This window comes from Eleutherodactylus coqui, chromosome 4 (assembly GCF_035609145.1).
Source record: "Eleutherodactylus coqui strain aEleCoq1 chromosome 4, aEleCoq1.hap1, whole genome shotgun sequence".
NCBI lineage: Eukaryota > Metazoa > Chordata > Amphibia > Anura > Eleutherodactylidae > Eleutherodactylus > Eleutherodactylus coqui.
The window spans coordinates 28,725,413-28,747,292 of NC_089840.1; the positions used below are offsets into that span (position 1 = coordinate 28,725,413).

General features: G+C 41.5%; 1 protein-coding gene across 1 annotated transcript in view; it reads left to right on the forward strand.

The window, feature by feature from the left end:
• Positions 1–21,880, forward strand: part of EPHA3 (EPH receptor A3) — a 375,419-nt gene that overhangs the window by 111,569 nt on the left and 241,970 nt on the right. Inside the window, exon 3 of the mRNA XM_066599150.1 lies at positions 18,333–18,993. Coding sequence (XP_066455247.1) covers positions 18,333–18,993 — 661 coding nt within the window. The remainder of the gene's footprint in view (positions 1–18,332; positions 18,994–21,880) is intronic.

Below are 21,880 nucleotides of genomic sequence, written 5' to 3' on the forward strand. Positions count from 1 at the left end.
GTTGAGTAGTGCCAAATCATAAACAAGAGTACTCCTATCTTAAATCCCCTATGAACATTAGTGTTTAGGTATCCAAATATGCCGATTTTGGTCAAACCGGATGACTCTCTAATGTGTATGGGTGTGCTCAGCATCATTTGTCAGGGAAAAGAAACATGGGGGATGTTAAATTTCAATGTCTGATTCTTTTACTTCATGACAGATAAGCCCAAGTTGTCTGACTGTCATACCTCCATAATCACAGGGATGCTCAGCCAAGCTGAACGTTTACGTGAATGGGGCAGCTGGGGGAAACAACTGTTGGCCGAATGATCATGGAAGTTGTATGGGCACCTTTAGAGATATATGGCACAGGCTAAGCTATGGCATAAATGTCTGATACATACAGGTCCTACCTCTGGAACCTGTATCTACCCTACTAGCAACCATATTTGAAACTTTTACTTACTATATCTCTGGAATGGGAGACCTTAGACAATTATCATGCCTCTGACCCGCAGGTAGAAATGGAATGGATAGGTAGTAACACATGTGTGCAGCTGTTTTCATTTAGTTCAATGAAGGAGGGGGGGTCAAAGAAACAGCCAAGCTCAGCTGTTTCCCTAACCCTCACCAAAGTGCATGGAGATAGATGGGACCCGAATCCATCAGTAACTCATGGCATATCCCATGGATATGCTATAAATTTCTAAGACGAGAATACCCCTTTAAAGGCATTCTACCAAAATCAGCTTTAATCACCAAGCCATAGAATAGGTGATAAAAGTTGATTGGTGGGGGTTTCACTGGTAAAACCTCCACCGATCCCAATAATGGGGTCCCATTTCCCCTCAATGCACCCCCTTAGAGAGTAGGAGATTGAATGAAGTGGTAGTCATGCATGTTGACCGCTGCTCCATTCATCTACAATGGGACTGCCAGAGGTAGTAGAGTTCTTGTACTCGGCTATTTCCATCAGCCACATTGAAATTAATGGAGTAGCACTTCGCATGCATGACCGTTGCTCCATTCAGTCACATGTCACTGTGTAGGGTACATAGAGCCTACAGTTACGAGAAGAGGGGGACATGAGAACCCCCTGTTCTCGGCATTGTGAGGGTCACAGGGATGAGAACCCCACCGATCAGACTTTTATCACCTATCCAACCCCTTTTTGTTTAAAGGGGTTGTCCCGAGAAATCAAGTGGGGTTATACACTTCTGTATGGCCATATTAATGCACTTTGTAATATACATTGTGCATTAAATATGAGCCATACAGAAGTTATTCACTTACCTGCTCCGTTGCTAGCGTCCCCGTCTCCATGGTGCCGTCTAATTTCAGCGTCTAATCTCCCGATTAGACGCGCTTGCGCAGAAGGGTCTTCTCCCTTCTCTTGGGTCTCGGCACGAGCGGCGTTCTGGCTCCACCCCCTTCTACGCATCATCGCGTAGCTCCGCCCTGTCACGTGTGCCGATTCCAGCCAATCAGGAGGCTGGAATCAGCAATGGACCGCACAGAGCCCACGGTGCACCATGGGAGAAGACCCGCGGTGCATCGTGGGTGAAGATCCCGGTGGCCATCTTGGTAAGGTAAGTAAGAAGTCGCCGCAGAGCGGGGATTCGGGTAAGTACTAAACTTTTTTTTTTTTTTTAACCCATCCCTTGTGTTTGTCTCGCGCCGAACGGGGGGGCCTATTGAAAAAAAAAAAAGCCGTTTCGGCGCGGGACAACCCCTTTAAGTTCATGGGATTTAAAGATGTAGCAAATGGTAACTTGACATTTAACGCGTTATAACTTAACCACAATGTGCTACAATGTTGTACATCAAGTTATTTACCGGTCATGTTAACGATTGCTACATCCGTACATGCTATATAATCATTAGACGAGATCAATCTTCTCTGTGTCTCCATTCTGTTTTTCTCAAAACTTTGTTGTAAGATTGATGGCTCCACTCCCCCCACCTTAGAATCACAATAGTATTTCTCAAGATAAAGCCCTCAATTACTCCTTACCTCTCCTCTCCGCTATTCCATTGTTTTGAAGTATTTCAACCTGTGGATTTTCTAAACATTTCACCCCGAAACATAAGACACAAAGTAATGCCACATAATGCAAAGTTTTCTAACAACCTCCCTGTAGCCCGCAGCCTAGAAGATATATTATGTTCGTGTTATTCTCTGAATCACTTAGACAATCACTGAACCGTCTTCCAATGCCTTAGCTGTCACTGAACAGTTGCTCGGCGCTGTGTGGGCGGCGCGCCGCTGTGTTAAATGAAGTCAATGCTGTTTGTAAGAAGCTTTATAAATAGTGGAATTCTTTTACTGTTTGAGTTGTGCACATTTACTGAGACGCCGAGGTGAAGCACCTTGTTGTACATTATGAATACACAACCTGTTTCTGTTGTCAGCCGCCTTGAATACGTTTTTTTAGCATGCTGTGCCAGTTATCCGGTGAAGTGTAATGGCGCAAAATCTTTAGAGTGAAAGTTGAGCTGGACGGAAAAACAACTTGTAGTATAAAGTCCCATTAAACCAATGACGATGGCCACACATGGCCATAAGACTCATACACAATACCACACTACTTCAAAGAGTTCTATGGCACTGTTATGTGGTGACCATAGACTTCTATTGGAGCTTACTGCACCTCCGTATACCACTGATTAAAGACCCTCACCGATCTACTCTTGACGGCCTATTCTAAGGATAGGCCATCAATAGTTTACAACTGGGCCCCCCCTTTAAAGGAGTTGTCCAGTTGTGTATAAATTAGAGGGCTAGTTAGCTACTAATCAGCCCATTGGTAGCTGACTAGCTTCATTTGCCTGTATTTAGAGAAAAGCGGGTGGGCTGTTCTCTTAATACATCGCAATTATTCTCCAGCGGGACAGCAGCTGAAAGAATGTTATCAGCGCTGCACACGGAGAACTCAGCGTGCGGTTCCCCTTATCAGGGACGACGGATTTTAAACTGAGCTGAACTGAGCGATGGACGAAAAGTGAGCGGTAAGTGTATGATGGGCACACATTTATAAGCGATGATTATCGCTCAAAAGATGGCTTTTGAGCGAATTTTGAGTGATAATAGTCGTGTGTAAAAAGGGCCTTAAGATGAGAGAAAGAGATTAGTGCTGCTGTATTTAAGGAGAACCTGTCATATACTTGGTTTAGTAAAGCTAGCTGCATAGCCAAAAAGCAAACCATGTAGTTGTTGGGCCCAATGCAAAATCTGTAACAAGGCCCCCAAATATAATGCTTCATTATAGTACTGGTCTGCTTAGATGAGGAAGAGAGACCTTATAAGCCCCTTAAGGCTCCAAGGCCAGGTGCAACCGTACTCTCTGCACCCCCCATAGTTATGTCCCTGTGTATATTTTTACCCCCCCCCCCATCCCATCTGACTCCAACAATGCATTTTTTTCTTTACTTCCCCCTCCTCCAACTCTCATCAGTTAAGTTAAGGGGGGGAGGGGGGCATGGAGTAACTCCACCACTTATTGTCACTGGATCAATTTGAATTGACAGTGAAGCATTGAAGACCACCCCCTTACTGAATGTGAGCACCGGGAGGCATATCTGATGGAAGTCAGGATGAGAAACAGCGGAGAATAGAGAGAGGAAATTTATCATTGGCGTCAGTGGGGATGTGGCTGTAAAGCTATGCAGCTGGCCCCGCTGACTTGAGGAAGTCAAAGGTCTTCCTCTAAGAGGACTATCTAAACTGCAGGTGATTGTAGCAATCAGCCGGCTCTGTTAGCATGACTATGTCCGTATGGCTTTCTAGCCTCTGAATGTTTCCAGAAGCACAGCAGGGATCTAGAATCTGGTTAAAAAGCCGACAATTTATTTGTATCTCGTACAGCGCCTTTTTTCCAACTTGGTTCATATTAAACTTGTAGATGATAAAAACAAAAAGTTCAGCCTGTAATATAAAAGTCTTGATAGATATCATCCATACTCATAAGAGGAGATGACATCCACCCTTAATAAATGTGGCCATTGCGACCCTTTATTGCTATTCTGTTATCGTGTAGAACATGCCTGGACATCGGAACTTCCGTTTTATCTCCTTTTTATCTATATTGGATGACTGTGGAAGGTGCAGATAGGAGTTTGCTTATAAATCTGTGTATTATGTGTTCTATGACGCAACTTTTTAGATTATTTACACTGCCTGTTCTTACAAACAAATCTATTCTTGCCGAATATGCAAATTTTGCTGAAATAACCGAGCAGTAGAGATGCCTATCCTGCAGGATCATGGTTGCCGATGCTCATGTATTTACTCCATGTGGTGTGGGGCTCCTCTGGGTACCCCGGTTTCCTTTCACCCCCAAACATATGGGGAAGTTAATTGGTTTCCTGTGAAATTGGCCCTTGCGTGTTTATATGTCTGAGATAGGACAGTTATGTTGTATGCCCAGTTGAAGACATGAATTGATAGAAGTGACCTAGCTATAAAGCCCTTTGTGCGAATAAATCCCCCGCGCTCTAGAAAACTGTTGTCATCATTTTTTTAAATTTTTCAGGAAACATTGAAGGGCAAAATGCGGAAGAGTCTGTAGAATGATATTTTTTTTGCTTGTTTTTTCATTGTTTTACATTTTTTGTTTCTAATTTTTTAGTTTTTTTTTGTTGTTTCTTATGATCATTGCCATTCCATTAATTATATCAGCCATCAGGCTTCAGTGATGGAAGATTTCTTTGTATACAGTGCTTTTCATGCAAATTTTGCCAGAATTGGGCGTAATTTATCACGCCTTCTTCCATGGACAGTTTATACTTTTTCATCATCAAAGCGTCCTTTTCAGGGAAAGGGAGGCACAAACATTGTTGAAAGGGGGCACACATTTTTGGGGTGCACATACTTTTGAAGGACACATACTTTCCAGGGGAAGCACATGTTTTTGAGGGCATGCATACTTTTTGGGGGCGTATATACTTTTTGTGGGGGTAGATACTTTTGGGAGCTTATAGTTTTAGAGAGCACATACTTTGGGGAGGCACAAGCTTTTTTGGGAGACAGGCACATGCTTTAAGGGGTGCGCATACTTTTAGGAGGCACATAGATTTGTGGGGAGACACTCTTGAAGGTGGGAAGCAAATACTTTTATGGGTGCTCATACTTTTTAGGAGTATATGTGCTTTTTTGGGGCACACACTTTTGGGGACACATATTTTTAGGAGGCACATACGTTTGGGAAACACATAGGTTTAGGGAAAACCTACTTTTCCAGAGGGGGCACATATTTTTTCAGAAGTAAATTGTCACCAGTCGACTTGACTTAAATATATTAAAGGATACAACTAGGCTACTTTGATAAAAAAAAGTGTAATTCAGCTAACAGTTTCCATTGTTTAATGGAGGCCAGTAGACCTTCATCCAAGATGTTCTCCTGAAGAGGTTATAGTTTACATCAATTGACCTTTCCTTGTACTGAAGTGTTATTTCTCTTGAGATAAGAAGCACCAAAAGAGCAACTCATTAACATCCTGGCTTCGTAGAATTAGCATGGCCAAGCCCAACACTAACAGTTGTTTGTAACGTCTGTCTGTGGACATCTTCAGGCTCTACGTCTTTTCCACCCTATGACTCCTTTTTGGCAAGGGTTCTTCTGGCATCTGATGATGGATCTGTTTGTACTTCAACTTTAGTGTCAATGGAGCACTCCATAGAAACAACATTCAATGTCACATCCTATCATCCAAGAGGACTCACCATAGTGATTCACACATTTGTACAAGATTGATTTCATGCTCCTTCGAAATGCACTGAGTCATGTATTTTCACGAGGTGCCCTTGCCCAGATCCTGAAGATGACTGACAGCATAATTAAGTTTCCTTAATTCGGGCATCTATCACCGTGCTCCTTCTCCAAAGATATTTCTAAAGTCTACAACTTACCATAGCTTAATGTCAAAAACACAAAAGACGCCATAAACCCCGCGCACCAGTCCTTCGTTTTGATCTTTTATGATTGCATTGAAGACAAGTCTCCCAAATAATTAGCTCTTGGGAAAGGTTGTGAGAAACACCATCAAACTTCCTCCACTGGTTTGTATTTTCTTGCATACTAAGTACGCTTCGTATTATTTTTTTTCACCCTCTCCCAAGCTGTGCTTTCAGTAAGGTGTTAATTTATGGTTATCAAACGCATGTGGCAGCTTAATCTCATCACTAGCAAAGCTGTCGGCTCTTGGAGTATTTGTAATTACAATTTCAAACACTTAATGCAAAGGATCAAATCAATGTCATACCGAAACACCGGGGGTACAAGGAAAGAAGTCTCTTGGCCTCCTAGATATACGTAGTTTAATAGACTTCACTACTACTGAGTTATCGGAGGTGAAACCGTTAAGAGTGAAGGAGAATCGGTGCATGTGGTGGATATTATGTATCACCCGGGTCTGCATCACATCATTGAGCAGATTGACTTATTTATGGAACGTCGTTGTTGGAAGTCTGCATCTTTTATTAATATTACCATAAACATCATGTTTATATTGCACCTATTAATTTTTAAGAGCTTTTCAATTAAACTTGGGAAGATTCCACTTAGTGACACCTGGCGTGCGCCTCTTCCAACGCTATTAAAATCAACATTAACAATGACATATTGCAAATGGGTTCTAATATTATTTGAAGTCATTTGAGAAATGAAACATTGAACAGTAATCATGTTTCCACTAATGCCTCATGCACACAGCAGGACTTTATGCACAAAGCATGTGGCTTCACAGTACGGATTCGAAGGCATGTAAAGGACTGGGACCAAATACAAAGAAGAAAAACAAGACTGGGAGACGTTAAAGAGGTTTTCTCACTTTTTGCTATTGATGACCTGTTCTCAGCGTAGGTTATGGATAGCAGATTGGTGTGGATCCACCGCTTGGAATCCCTGCCAATCAGCTAATCTTCTGGGCTGCTGCCAGTGCAGTGGAACCAGACGTTGTCATCGATGATCAGGGTTGGAAGTGGAATAGGCGACTTCACTCCCATTGAAATAAATTGGAGCGAAGCTATGTATTACACGTCTGGCCCTGACCAGCTATGTAGATTTCCAGCCTCGTTGGTCAGGGCCAGAAGTGTATTAAAAATTTTTTACTCCCATTGATTTTAATTGTAGTGAAGCCATGTATTACACTTTTGGCCCTGACCATCGATGCAGACATTGGACAGGAGGATCAGTCGATCGATGACGATCCCGAGCAGTGGATCCTGGCCTATCTGCGATTGAGGACCTATGCTGAGCATAGGTTATCATTAGTGAAAAGTGAGAAAACCCTTTTAATCAAAACACGTTTACTCTTCATAGAGGCAAAGCTTTAACATTACTTGAACCACCAGCATTCCGGCCCACCGTATCAAGCAAAAGACCAAACAAAAAGGGCCTGTTCATATCATGCTTCAGATTACGTCCAGGGTTCTAAAAATCCCCAAACTGGAATCACTGGATAGATGTTATCCTAGTTTTCTGCTGAAACAGAGACCAGTAGGTCTCTGTTTCGGAAGGTTTCCACTTGGCACCAGTAGTCTGTGGACCTATTGGTCTCAGTTTCAGTAAACTTCTGCAATGGCAGATATAGTGTCTATCAAAGAGAAAAAACAGATGCCGATGAGTGAATCTATAAAAGGGAGCAAGATGGCATACCCCTACTGACCCAGGGTGTTACATGTGCTGCTGGGATCTGTAGTATGAAGGTTCCTAGCAGCACATCTCCTCAGGAGGTAAGGATTAATTAAGCTCCTGGGTGTGGTATTCTCCAGCAGTGAATCCCCTTTAGCCTGCAGCACATATAAACCCAGCTCCTACCAGTAGCTGATACTGGTCTTGTACTGTTTGGATGTATCTGTTTTGTTCCCACTCAGATCTGTGTTTGCATGTAGGTCTGCTGTGTCTCTCTGCTTTCCTAAAGATGGTTTGGACACCTGTAGTCCTAGCCTGCAGCACATGCAGCTCCCCTTTTCCTTTCCTCTTTACAGGTGCGGCCTCCAAACGTTTGATGTCTTGCTCTGTGTGTCAGTTGGTGGATCCCTGGCACAGTTCCCTATGTCAGCACGGTGGCTGACTGTCATCCTCCCTGTAGCTCAGGGTCAGTTGCCTGAAACCTGTGTGCAAGCAGTGTGTGCGTACTATTTGGCCACGATCTTGTGGGCCCTGTGCTTAGTTTGTACCAATAAAGGTTAGAAATATATTGCCATAATCTGAGAAGGACAACTCAGATTTCACATGGTGCCATTTTATACATATCTTTCTATCTATCTATCTATCTATCTATCTATCTATCTATCTATCTATCTCATATCTATCTTTCTATTTCATATGTATCTATGTCATATCTATCTATCTCCTATGTATCTATGTATCTATGTATCTATCTATCTATCTATCTATCTATCTGTCTATCATCTATTTATCCATCTCATATCTACCTATCTATCTCATATCTATCTATCTCCTATCTATCTATCTCCTATCTATCTATCTATCTATCTATCTATCTATCTATCTATCTATCTATCTATCTATCTATCATGTATTTATCCATCTCATATCTATCTATCTATCTATCTATCTATCTATCTATCTATCTATCTATCTCATATCTATCTATCTATGTAAGTTAAAAATGGGTTAAGTGTGTCTACACCACATTTTTCAAGTCTTTTACACCGTTTTAAGAAATAAGAATAATATGTAGTACAATTTACACCTTTTTTGTTAACTCCTAGATTCTTGCCTCTTGCAACACTATTAATAAATCTCCATTGTTAGATATATACAGTTGCAAGAAAAGCAAAGTGAACCCTTTGGAATTACCTGGATTTCTGCATTGATTACTAATAAAATGCACTCTGAGTCACAATTATAGACAAACACAGTCTAACTAATAACGCACAAACCAAAGATTTTTGTCTTGAAATGGCCATGTCAGCGTCCTGACTTCAACCGTATGGACCTTCTGTGCCCTTGTGTAAAAAGAGGTGTGCACACAAGGCATCCCAGAAATATTGATGAACTGAAACACAATTGCAGGGAGGAATGGTCCAAAATTCCTCCTCAATGTTGTAAAAGTCTTATTTGCAGTTACAGGAAACATTTGGTGGAGGTAATTGCTGCTAAGGGCTCAGTCGCACATCCCGTGTAGAAAAATTGCGTGACCGGGTCCATTGACACTGATATGTTCTATCTTTTTCAGGTGCGAATTTTAAGCACATGTAAAAATCGCATATGCGATCGCTTCCATTGGAAAGCATTGGTTTAAAATCGCGCCTATATATGCACTTAAAAATCGCTGGTGTGACTGAACCCTAAAAAGGGATTTACAGGTTATTAAATTCAAGGGTTCACTTACTTTCTTTTTTCTCCCTGCACTGTGGATGTCACTCAATGTTATCCATAAGAGTTATTAGTTAAATTGGTTTCTATAATTATGACTTGGATACAATCAGATCACATTGTATTCAGGGGCGTAACTATAGAGGGTGCAGGGGACGCGGTTGCACCCGGGCCCAGGAGCCTTAGGGGGCCCATAAGGCCTCTCTTTTCCATATAGAGAGCCCAGTACTATGAATAAAGCATTATAGTTGGGGCCCTGTTACAGGTTTTGCATTGGGGCCCAGAAGCTTCAAGTTATGTCTCTGTGCAGCATGGTATAGGTATGGGTACGGGTACAGATACAGATAGAGGGGGGGGGGGGGACTCACGTTTTGCATCAGGGCCCCTGAGCCTTTAGTTACGCCCCTGATTGTATTCGTAATCAATGCAGAAATCCAGGGAATCCCATGGGGTTCATTAACTTTTTAACAGTTTTAAACTATTTTCTATTCTTATTAATATTTGTCCACCCATTGAAAGAAGTTGCCTATAGTTCTTATAGTCAACTGGTGCAAAGATATCCGGTAATGAAAATGACTGATATTGCTGTCTTCTTCCTTAACCGTCACCTGCTACCTCCATCTTCAAGATACCAATTGGTGCTCCATTATATTATACTTTTGACCCGATATTAGCTCCATGAATTCGAATAAAATACCAAACTTTTCCTTTGCCTTCGTTTATACCTCTGCCCCATTGCCTTACTCACAGCATTACAAAGTGAGCAACATGATGCTCTCCAAATTGGCGCAGTATTTGTACAATTGTTACTGTTTACAATGGAGGAAAATCTAGGATTATGTAATATACACAACGATGCCAAAGAGAACATTTAAAGAACCCACAAATAATATTTTCAGCTCCAAGCATCATATAATGAAAATGAATATGACTGCTAATGAATCCAGGGTGGAGACCATTGCAGCGCCATAATGACTGAGCAATGGTTCATAGACTATAAATGGCGCCTATCTGTACGTCTAGGCCTCGTGTCTTGGGAATTGGGTGAACCTATATCAGTTTCTCCATAAAACCTAATAACATAATAACTATTCTCATTTTTCAGAACAATGAGGAAAAACATTTTATTGTGCTCGGGAATCACACCTATTTCTAACCGCCTTAGTGTAATAGTGTAAAGACGTGCGGCTCCTATGGAGTCGTTGTGGCGAATTAAACAGACGCATTTGCATAACACAGAAATGTGAGACGGGTCTGGAGAACTTTTTTCACACTTTTGCATACATCTTGTGGATTTTGGCAGGTGCCTCCAGCTATGTAAATTCTAAAGTTATGTCATGTTATTACACATTCTAATTATCGATGTGCGGGATTTGGCGAGGTTTTAATTAATTGTGCTCTTTCAACACGGTGGGGTTTTCTCTTTTCTTTATATTTACCCTATGGAATTGATTTATGATGCTTATTATTTTTCATGATAAGAAATTATAATGCAACAACATCACCGGCGGCAGCGCAAATGTTAATAACGACACAAAGCATCATTTCAGTAGTTAATTAAGCAAATCTTTTAAGGGCATTGCTTAGATTTAACATATAGAGGCTAAGGAACTCAACACTAGTGAGGGGGAATGTTAAACTTTGTGGAGAGCACCAAGAGGGTGTAGGGTTATAGGTAGAGATGAGCGAGTATACTCTCTAAGGCACATTACTCAAGTGAGTAGTGCCTTAGCCGAGTATCTCCCCGCTCGTCTCTAAAGACTCGGGGGCCGGCGGCGGGCAGGGCGCGGCGGGGGAGAGCGGGGAGGAATGAAGGGGAGATCTCTCTCTCCCTTTCTCTCCTCCGCTCCCCGATGCAACTCACCTGTCACCCGCGCCGGCTCCCGAATCTTTAGAGACCTGCGGGGAGATACTCGGCTAAGGCACTACTCGCTCGAGTAATGTGCCTTAGGCCTTAGTCAGACGGGCGTTTTTTCGCGCGATTTGCGCATGCGTCCGGCGATTTTATAAAACCATTGCTTTGCAATGGTATCGGACACATGAGCGCTTTTTATGCGCTCGTCCGATAAATTATAGAACAGAAATCGCACCTATCTGCGATCTGCGATTCCTGTTCTCTTCTCTATATGCGCTCAATGGGGCCGGCGGAAGCAGCGCCGACCCCATTGAGGGCATATACTAGACAAATCATTCTTCTCTGCCACAGCTGTGGCAGAGAACGATGTTTGCCCATTGAATTCAATGGAGCCGGCAATACAGCCGGTTCCAATGAAAGCAATGGGCTGCAGGCGAGCGCGGGATGAATTGTCAGGAAGAGCTTAAATATATAAGCCCTTCCTTGCAATTCATCCAGAAATGTGTAAAAATAAAAAAAATATATACTCACCTTGTCCCGGCAGACGGAGTTCAGCGCGGCCGGCTGGCAGTGGGTGTGAGTGGGTGTGATTGCTGAGCCAATCAGAGGCAGCTCTCACTCACACCCACTCACACCCACTGCCAGCCGGCCGCGCTGAACTCCGTCTGCCGGGACAAGGTGAGTATATATATATTTTTTATTTTTACACATTTCTGCATGAATTGCAGGGATGGGATTATATATTTAAGCTCTTCCCGACAATTCATCGTGAGATTGCCCGCAGCGCATCGCTTTCAATGAAGCCGGCTGTATTGCCGGCTCCATTGAATTCAATGCGCTGGACAGCTCCGGCCCGTTTCTATTGAAACGCGGCTAGGAGCAGTTTTTCAGGCTATTTTTCGGCCCCGGTCACGCGATTTGCGGATGCGCATCCGTCATGCGATCCGCAAATCGCGGCAAAAAACGCCCGTGTGACTAAGGCCTTAGCGAGTATACTCGCTCATCTCTAGTTATAGGCCATGCAATGTTTCCTGGGAAAAACTACACAAATAGGTGGTGGAATAATGCCTGCCTCCCTAGCGCTACCTATGGAAAGGTAACTTCCCTATGAGTCAATATACAACCTTCTAACTGACCTTGTAACATGACTAGGAATGTCAGCCATGCCAGAATCTTCTCAACCAGCCAACCAGCACCCTACTGTCAAGTCTTTTTAGCTAGATCAAAAAATGATGGGAACAGTATTTCCTTCTCTTATGCTTTACTGTTCCCAGAGTTCAAGTTCTCAGAATTAGTGACTTGCATTCTAGCAAAACCAGCCCACCTTGTATTGCATGGCTTGCCCTTCCAATTCAGGGGAAAATGATGGCAAGTTAAAGCTTCACCTGGCAAAAACAGATAACTTTTGGGGGTTTTGATACCAGAGTTGTAGCAGTCAGCTTAGGTTTATAAGTTGGCTTCAACTTCCAAAGTCTCAATGAACCACCTCCTTTAACAAGAACCTTTGCAGCTGTGGCCCGACCAACTCTATTGCAACTCTTCTTTTCTTATCCCATGTTCACCAACACCAACCTCCATTAGTTATGACTCCCTGCACATGTAATCGGGCAAGTAAGCGGTCTCCTTTGCTCACTGTCAATGGATGATGTCAGTGCAAGGAGGAAACCTGACATCCTCTATTGACAATGAGCAAAGGAGACCGCCCATTTGACTGATAATAAGTGTTGGGAGTTATAACTAAGACTGACTTTACATAGGATGACTGTCAGGTGCTTACGAAATTGACAGCCGTCTCAACAATCATCGCTTTTGTGCTTTCACACAGTAGTAGTTCAGTGAATGGAGACGGAGCGTCTATAGATGAATGAATGCCTGTTTAAATAGGCTGATAATTGCCAGGGTTCCATGTCAAAAGAGTGTTTACTTAGGCAACTATTAGCCCGTGTAAAGCCACCTTAAAGGAGGTTGTGTTTAGGAATGGGGGTGGGATGTACAAAAAAAAAGGAAAGGTGTGATAGATTCAGCAGGTCTACAAAGCTATGCAGGTAGCCCGATGATCAAAGAACATGACAACTTCTTTTTAAATGAAAGTCACACTACTGTTGAAATAATATTTCCACATTATAGATTTATGGCATATTTGCAGGATATAATAATAATAATCTTTATTTGTATAGCGCCAACATATTCCGCAGCATTTACATAGACAGGGGGGATACAGAAAGACAAAAGTACAAAAATTACAGAACCACGGTTACATAGTAATCAGTTGGTGGAAACAATAGGGGTGATGGTCCTGCTCCAACGAGCTTACATACTACAAGTAATGGGGTGATACAGAAGGTAAAGGGCTGGAGATGTGCACGGTATGGTGGGGTGGAGATGTGTACTGTATGGCGAGGTGGAGAGTGAGCGATGTTATACACATAGACAATGGTCAGACATTTAGCCGTGTGACGGCAGAAACAGTATGACTGCAGGAGCGGTTTATGATGGCTAGCAGGGATTGCAGTCAGTAGGTCAGGGAGCATGTTATCAGGCGGAGTACAGAGGGGTTTGTTTATGGAATGCGGTATGCCTCCCTGAAGAGGTGCGTTTTTAGAGCACGCCTGAAGTTCTGTGAGTCCTGGATTGCCTGGGTATCCTTTGGTAGTGCGTTCCAGAGGACCGGTGCTGCTCTGGAGAAGTCTTGGAGGCGGGAATGAGAAGTTCGAATTAAAGGGGCGCTCAGTCTGGTTTCGTTAGCAGAGTGGAGAGCCCGGGCTGGTTGATAGATTGAGATGAAGGAGGCGATATAGGGGGGCGCTGCGCTGTGGAGGACTTTGCGGATGAAGGTAGCGAGTTTAAATTGAATTCTGTATTTAACGGGCAACCAGTGCAGTGACCGGCACAGGGCAGAGGCGTCTGAGTAGCGGCTGGACAGGAAGATGAGCCTGGCTGCCGCATTCAGGATGGATTGGAGAGGGTAGACTCTGGTGCAGGGGAGGCCGATCACCAACGAGTTGCAATAATCGAGCCGGGAGTGGATGAGGGCGACAGTAAGTGTTTTTAACGTGTCCACAGTGAGAAAAGAGCGGGTATGGTATAATGCCTGTTGGGATCCCCACCTAGCAAGAGAATCATGCTCCAACGACCCCCGTTCACTGATTCAGAGGGCGTAGATATGCCTTTTGTCAGTAAAATGGGAATATCCCTTTAAATAAAAAAAAGTAAGTTATAGTTAAAATAAAACACGCTGTTTTTCTCCTTTGTATCTTATAATACAAAGAATAGAATTTGTTCCATGCTAGTTTGTGCCAGTCTCTTTGAAAATCCCAGCTCTTTCCTTATCCCCAACTCACAAATGCTCTGCAAAGGAGCACATAATTTACAGCCCATATTTACCACTTGCTCCGGCTTTTATTTTTTAATGCATGCATTAGCAAAAATGAATCCCTTCTGAGGATGTACTTTAAAGAAATCCATCAACTTATCCCTGTACATTCCTCTCGATTACATTTATTAGCTACGAATATTAAACAGCTGGCAAGATATCACTGTATACAAATAAGATATTTGGGATTTGGAAAGCTGCCATCTTGAACAAAGCCAGCTGCTGGTGTTTCCATCTCTATTCAGCTCTCCGGCATTTGTAACTTTCAAATACTTTCCACAACCGTGAATAAAAAACAATAGTCGCAATAGAATGGAAACTTTGGGCCAACAATTCTTGTTTGCAGCATTTTTTTGGTAGGCAGGAATAAGAATAGTCCTTGTGCTCGGATTGTGTTACCAATCATTCAGATATCAGATATTTTGGCTTGTTAAAGGGTTGTCTGGTTTAGTAAACCACTTTTCAAACACCCAAATCAGCTGATCACTGCATGTTGGGCTTCTTTCAACCCTAACATTCACCTGTTATCGGCAACCAGAGATGCAGCCAGCCAAACATTTGCACGGCTGCAATGGAAATGTAGTATTACATGTTGCCTATTCAAATGAATTGCTGTTTATGTGATGTATGGCCATGCTGGATCCTTCAGAACTGTTCTCTACTCAAGGAACTCCCCCATATGACATCCATGGTTGTTCTGATGGGGCAACCCTTTGAAAGGGCCACTCCATGGAATCTTTTTATCGTTGACATTCAATATTTGCTGATCACTACATGTTGGAGATTTCGGCTCTGCTCTGGAGCCACCATCCTATGTGAACTCCACTGTATTAGCTATAAGCTCCAGTGTCCTCTGTGTCCCGAAAACAACTTTTCTCTATTTATTCCTATGACAGACTCAATGTAAGTCTCATAGGAATGAATAGTGAAAAGTAACTCCAGGGACAGACGGGCCAGCGGAGCATTCAATTCTGAGAAACAGGTTCTGTCACTGATAAACCAAAATGTGGATGGCCAAAAACCATTACTAATTAAGCATCAGCAATCGTTGGCCAGATTCTGGTTTATCAGCAACAGAACCTGTTGCTTGGAATTTGGAAAGGAGTTTTGCCACTACACTGTGGATAATGGGGGTCTGGTTGGGTGGCATTGATTGAAATCTGCAATGATGACGTATACTTCTTTCACCTGATATAAAGATGATCTCAAAACGTTCTGCTTGAGATAACACCATCATTCCCATTGCTTACAATGAAGAAAAATCATCGTTTTTATATATCACACATCTACCTTCCCATTAAAAAATAGAGTTGAATCCAAGATGGTGACATTCAAAATGGCCTTGGTATTGGTGACAGGGCCTAACAGGTTTACCCCTTCCCTCACAACTTGTACGCAAAATTAGAACACTGTTTGCCAATCCATTTTCATTCTGTATGGGTGTTTGCACACTTTTGAGACACCCTGTATGTCAATTACCTTATTATGCTCTCTATGGCAATTGCACCCTGGGGAAATGATATAAAAAAATGTTTTCCCAAACTGGCCCTTTAACCCTTTCCAATCCACTGTCTGACCTCTGAAGACATTGTGATTTAAGGCTGTACAGCTCCAATGTTGGAAGACGGCCGTCAGGGTTCGCTTACTGTATATTGCCAGCCTCTCTGCTGTCGGAGCCTATCCAATGTGTCACCTCATGCAGTACTGGCTTTAGCCAGCAGATAGCGCCGTTGTATAACAGCAGAAAAAGAGTAAGCCCCCTAGGAAAACCAGGATACAAATTGGATTGGAAAGGGTTAAAGAAAAAAAATCAAAAAGACAAAAGGGCTTTTATACATCAGAATGCTTCGGTAGTTTGAAGCCTGAATTCTATAACATTTTCTTATTTGGTCCTTTCATAAACCTGCTGTAGGTCGCAAGCAAAATCCAATTAATAAAAGGCCAAAAGTTAAAATAGTGAGATACATAGTTTATTTTTTATGTCGTCTATATTCTAGCTTAGAGTTGTGTTAAATAGCATCAAATCTTGTATCACATTGTTTTTCATGCTGAAAGCAGCCTACATGTCACATCAACATTAGTCCCCTAGCTCATGGGGACCTGGTGCCGTGGTCTCAGAAACCATATTGTATTTTGTTCCCCTTTTTGACAAGGTCAAACCAAATGATTAATCACGGAAACTGAAAAGAATAGTTTGTCTCAATGGGACTTTGTATCCAATTGTAACAGAGAAGGCTTTGCTACATGGGAAGATACGGCTGAAAAACTTTTTTACATTTTTTTTTACATTTTGAAAGAAATATTGATATTCCTTGAAATTATATTAACAACACATACAGCAGTTGGTGTTAACAATATTTAGTCCTGTGCCATAAGGTTTTCTGATTGGCTATGAATTGGGCTAAGCCCCATCTGTTTTAATTTGGGGAAAGGTAAACATTAGAGATGATCGAGCACCCAAATGCTCGGGTCCACGTTATTTGAGTCGAGCTTTTCGTAAAATTCGAGAGCTGTACTCGAGTAATGAACCCCATTGGCTACAATGGGAGACCCGAGCATTTTTGTATGTGGGACGCCGGGTGCCGAGCTTTTTTTTTTTTCTTGGTTCATCCGTCTCTCTCTCTCTCTCTCTCTCTCTCTCTCTCTTACCTGCCTACCAAACAAAAAATTTGCCATTGACGCGCGCTGCGTCGCGGCGGGGAGGGGCCAAAACAGGCACGTCACAGCAGGGAGGAGCCAAAAACTGGGGCGTGGTCGATCACAGCTTGATGCTCGTTTGAGTAACGAGCACCATCGAGTACGCTAATACTCGAACGAGCATCAAGCTCAACAGAGTATGTTCGCTCAACTCTAGTAAACATTAATCCCAGTTTTGTTAAATACAACAAATGATCAATTGAGGGTCAGGACTGTCATGTAGCTCATTTCAACCAGCTAAATACCAAAAGGCAAGATCATATATAGAGTTTAAAAAAGATCTCACTTGTTTTTGGAAATTATTTTTATAACCATGATCGTTATATTCAGTCATTCATCGAGTTTCACGTTTTAAGCTTATTAGAGTCCAGGGGATGTTTCTTCTGGTGGAAAGCACTATGAGTGTGAAGGGAGTCTTATAGGCCATTCAATGCTCCCTGGGGGAAAGCTACGCAGATGAGTGATGCAATAATGCCCCACATATCCACCTATGGGAAGATAGCTACCCTATGAGTCGACATTTGACCTTTTAACAGACATTGCAACATGACTAAGGATGTAAACCAAAGCTGAATACCTACAAACATACAGGTGTTTGGGGTTTCTGGTTGGTTAGGCCAGAGACCACCAAAGTCTGTGGGTGGGGGGCAGGGGAATAATGTTCTCTTTGTGTAATGCTCACTGGAAAAAGCTTTGCAAATGAGTGATGGAAGGCCTGTTAAAAGGTCAAATATTGTCTCATAGGGTAGCTACCTTCCAATAGGTGACGCTGTGGGGACTCCCATCTATGATGTGCATATGGGTCATTATGGTGAGTCAAGTTGTAGCCATCAATCTGGAAAGTATAGCACCAAGCCAAGTACCAGAAGAACATACAAGTTCCAAGCAGATGTTCCAGGTCAAATTAGGGCTTCAGATAAATCTTAGAGCCCTCTGGCATAGAGATTGTATGGCAGAGCTTTAGGCTCTCTATGTGCTGTGATATCGTATATCCCTACAGCATCCTTCTTTGGAGGTTTTACCATTGGGTTTTTATATTTCCACTTACTAACGTTTATTTTTCACACTTTTATTCTTTCAGTGGGAAGAAATTAGTGGAGTCGATGAACACTACACTCCTATAAGAACCTATCAGGTTTGCAATGTTATGGACCACAATCAAAACAACTGGCTTAGGACAAACTGGATTCCCCGCAACGCAGCTCAAAAGATTTATGTTGAGCTAAAGTTCACATTACGAGACTGCAACAGCATCCCACTTGTACTGGGAACTTGTAAAGAAACATTTAACCTTTATTACCTGGAGTCAGATGAGGATCATGGGGTCAAATTTAAGGAGCATCAGTTTACAAAGATCGACACCATTGCAGCCGATGAAAGCTTCACCCAGATGGACCTTGGAGATCGAATTCTGAAACTGAACACTGAGGTTCGGGAAGTAGGGCCTATCAGTAAGAAAGGATTTTATCTGGTATTTCAGGATGTTGGTGCCTGCGTTGCCTTAGTATCTGTGCGGGTATATTTCAAAAAGTGTCCTTTCACTGTGAAGAATTTAGCCATGTTTCCAGACACTGTACCTATGGACTCCCATTCTCTGGTGGAGGTGAGAGGTTCTTGTGTTAACCATTCCAAAGAAGAAGATCCACCCAAAATGTACTGCAGCACTGAAGGAGAATGGCTTGTACCCATCGGGAAGTGTCTTTGCAACCCTGGCTACGAAGAGAGAGGTTTTACTTGTCAAGGTAATAATGAGCCACTTTATACATTTTAGTTAAATGTTCTACTCAAACAGAATATAAAATCCTTTTCATTGGCTATTGATATTTTGACAGCTTGCAGAATGATGGGCTAGTCAAGGTGGGACAGGAAGTTCATTGTATTTCAGCTTGAATTGGCATTCCCAGGGCCGGTCTTGTTTTTTAACTTTTCTTATCATTTGCCATTTTTCTTGCACTGCTTTTATATAATTGGCTGCAACAAATTGATAAGCTGCACTTGGTGCTGCCATGATACTTGGTTGGAAGTGGTGCCACAATTCGACTTCAGGCTAGGTTTATGTACATTTTTGCATTGGGGCTTATTTTTTTTTAACTTCAGTCTAGTATTGGATTTATTGATATCAGCTTAGTATAGTTCTAAACTAGATTAAATTGTAGAGATGAGCGAACGTGCTCCGCCACGCCCCTTTTTCGCCCGAATACCGCGATTTCCAAGTACTTCCGTACTCGGGCGAAAAAATTCGGGGGGCGCCGTGGCGGCACGGGGGTAGCAGTGGGGAGTGGGGGGGGGAGGGAGAGAGAGAGGGCTCCCCCCTGTTCCCCGCTGCTACCCCCCGCACCGCCACGCCTCTCCCCGCCCCCCGGCGCCCCCCGAATCTTTTCACCCGAGTACTGAAGTACTCGAAAATGGCGGTACTCGGGTGCGTAAGTACTCGAAACGAGTACGTTCGCTCATCTCTATTAAATTGCCATTCAGTATTAACCAAAGTTCTACAGAGTTGCTTTTACATAAAATAGTAACATAGTTTGTAAAACCGAAAAAAAAAATTTGTCCATTCAGTTAAGCCTTAAATCCAGCAACATTAACCAAGAAGAAGGCAAAAAACATGATCTCATCTGTATTTTGTGGTAGACAACCAAATTATACAATCTTCACCATCAAGAAAAGCAGAGAAAGACGTAGATTGGTAGGTTCACCACCCTAAGACATCGGCAGCTGACAACTGAAAAATTGAGTTGAGTGTTTAACTAAGAACACCCTCCTAACCCCATGCTACCCATCTAACTACCCTAAATCACATTACTTTTTAATGTTACTAACTTGATGAAATGATTGCCACTAATGGTCATTGTACGGTATCAGGTATTTCTATCTTTCTTTTAGCACAGTTGTTGTTGATTTTAGCATTTTAGACAATACGAGATTTCTACTTTGTGTAGTAGCTTTGTGCATATTGGGTAGAAGTCCAGTTTTTGATTTGTTTCTGAGTTGCTTTACTGTTTTTTCTTGGGGGGCCAGGGTGGGTTAAAAATAATCCAGAATTTGGGATTCAAATATTTTGAAGTACAATTTGTGCATGAGCTCTTTATCTCGCTCTTTCTTTACGTAAATGTATCTTGTATGTGTTTTTAGGTTTCTGGCTAAGACCTTTATATTTAGCCTCATTGATAGTGTTTTCACATCCAAGTGTTTCCTTCCTTACTGTTTCACCTGTATCAAGATATCCTGACATTAGAGGTGTGATATAACCTGGCTTTGGGGAAACATGTAAGAATCTTCAGCTACTCACAAAGCCCAGCAGAGTTACATAAACAAAGCTGATTATCTTGAGATATCTTGAAACTGGTGAAAAGGTGAGTAAGGGCAAGTCTGAACATCCATTTGGCGTAAGAAAATCTTTCAAAAATTAATAGGATATAATTTAAGGAACACTAATATGTTACTATTACATTTTGTATTTTCTATCATATTTAAGTAGTTTTACACTTTTCGATTGAGTACTGCTTTCTACAATAGTTCATTGAATGTGGCCAGAAAAGTAATCACCAACTTCACTGACTTTTATACATCAATATTGCAATTGTTCATTTTGTTCATGATAGATAGATAGATAGATAGATAGATAGATAGATAGATAGATATGAGATAGATAGATAGATATGAGAGAGATAGATAGATAGATAGAACGATAGATATGAGATAGATAGATAGATAGATAGATAAATAGATAGATAGATATGAGAGAGATAGATAGATAGATATGAGATAGATAGATAGATGATAGATAGATAGATATGTATGAGATAGATAGATAGATAGATATTAGATAGATAGATAGATGAGATAGATATGAGATAGATAGATAAATAGATAGATAGGAGATAGATAGATATTAGATAGATAGATAGATAGATAGATAGATAGATAGATAGATAGATAGATAGATAGATAGATATGCGATAGATAGATATAAGATAGATAGATATGAGATAGATAGATAGTAGATCTGAGATAGATAGATAGATAGATATGAGATAGATAGATAGATAAATAGATAGATAGGAGATAGATAGATATTAGATAGATAGATAGATAGATAGATAGATAGATAGATAGATAGATATGCGATAGATAGATATAAGATAGATAGATATGAGATAGATAGATAGTAGATCTGAGATAGATAGATAGATAGATATGAGATAGATATTTAGATAGAGATAAGATAGATATAAATTAGATAGATAGATAGATAGATAGATAGATATGAGATAGATAGATATGAGATAGATAGATAGATAGATAGATAGATAGATAGATATGAGAGAGATAGATAGATATGAGATAGGAGATAGATATGAGATAGATATAGAGATAGATATGAGATAGATAGATACATAGATAGATATGAGATAGATAGATATGAGATAGATAGATAGATATGAGAGAGATAGATAGATAGCTATGAGATAGATAGATATGAGATAGATAGATAGATAGATAGATAGATAGATAGATAGATAGATAGATAGATAGATAGATATGAAATAGATAGATAGATAGATAGATAGATAGATAACTTATACTGAGCTGCCATGTTACTTTTCATAGTACACTATTTGGAGAAAT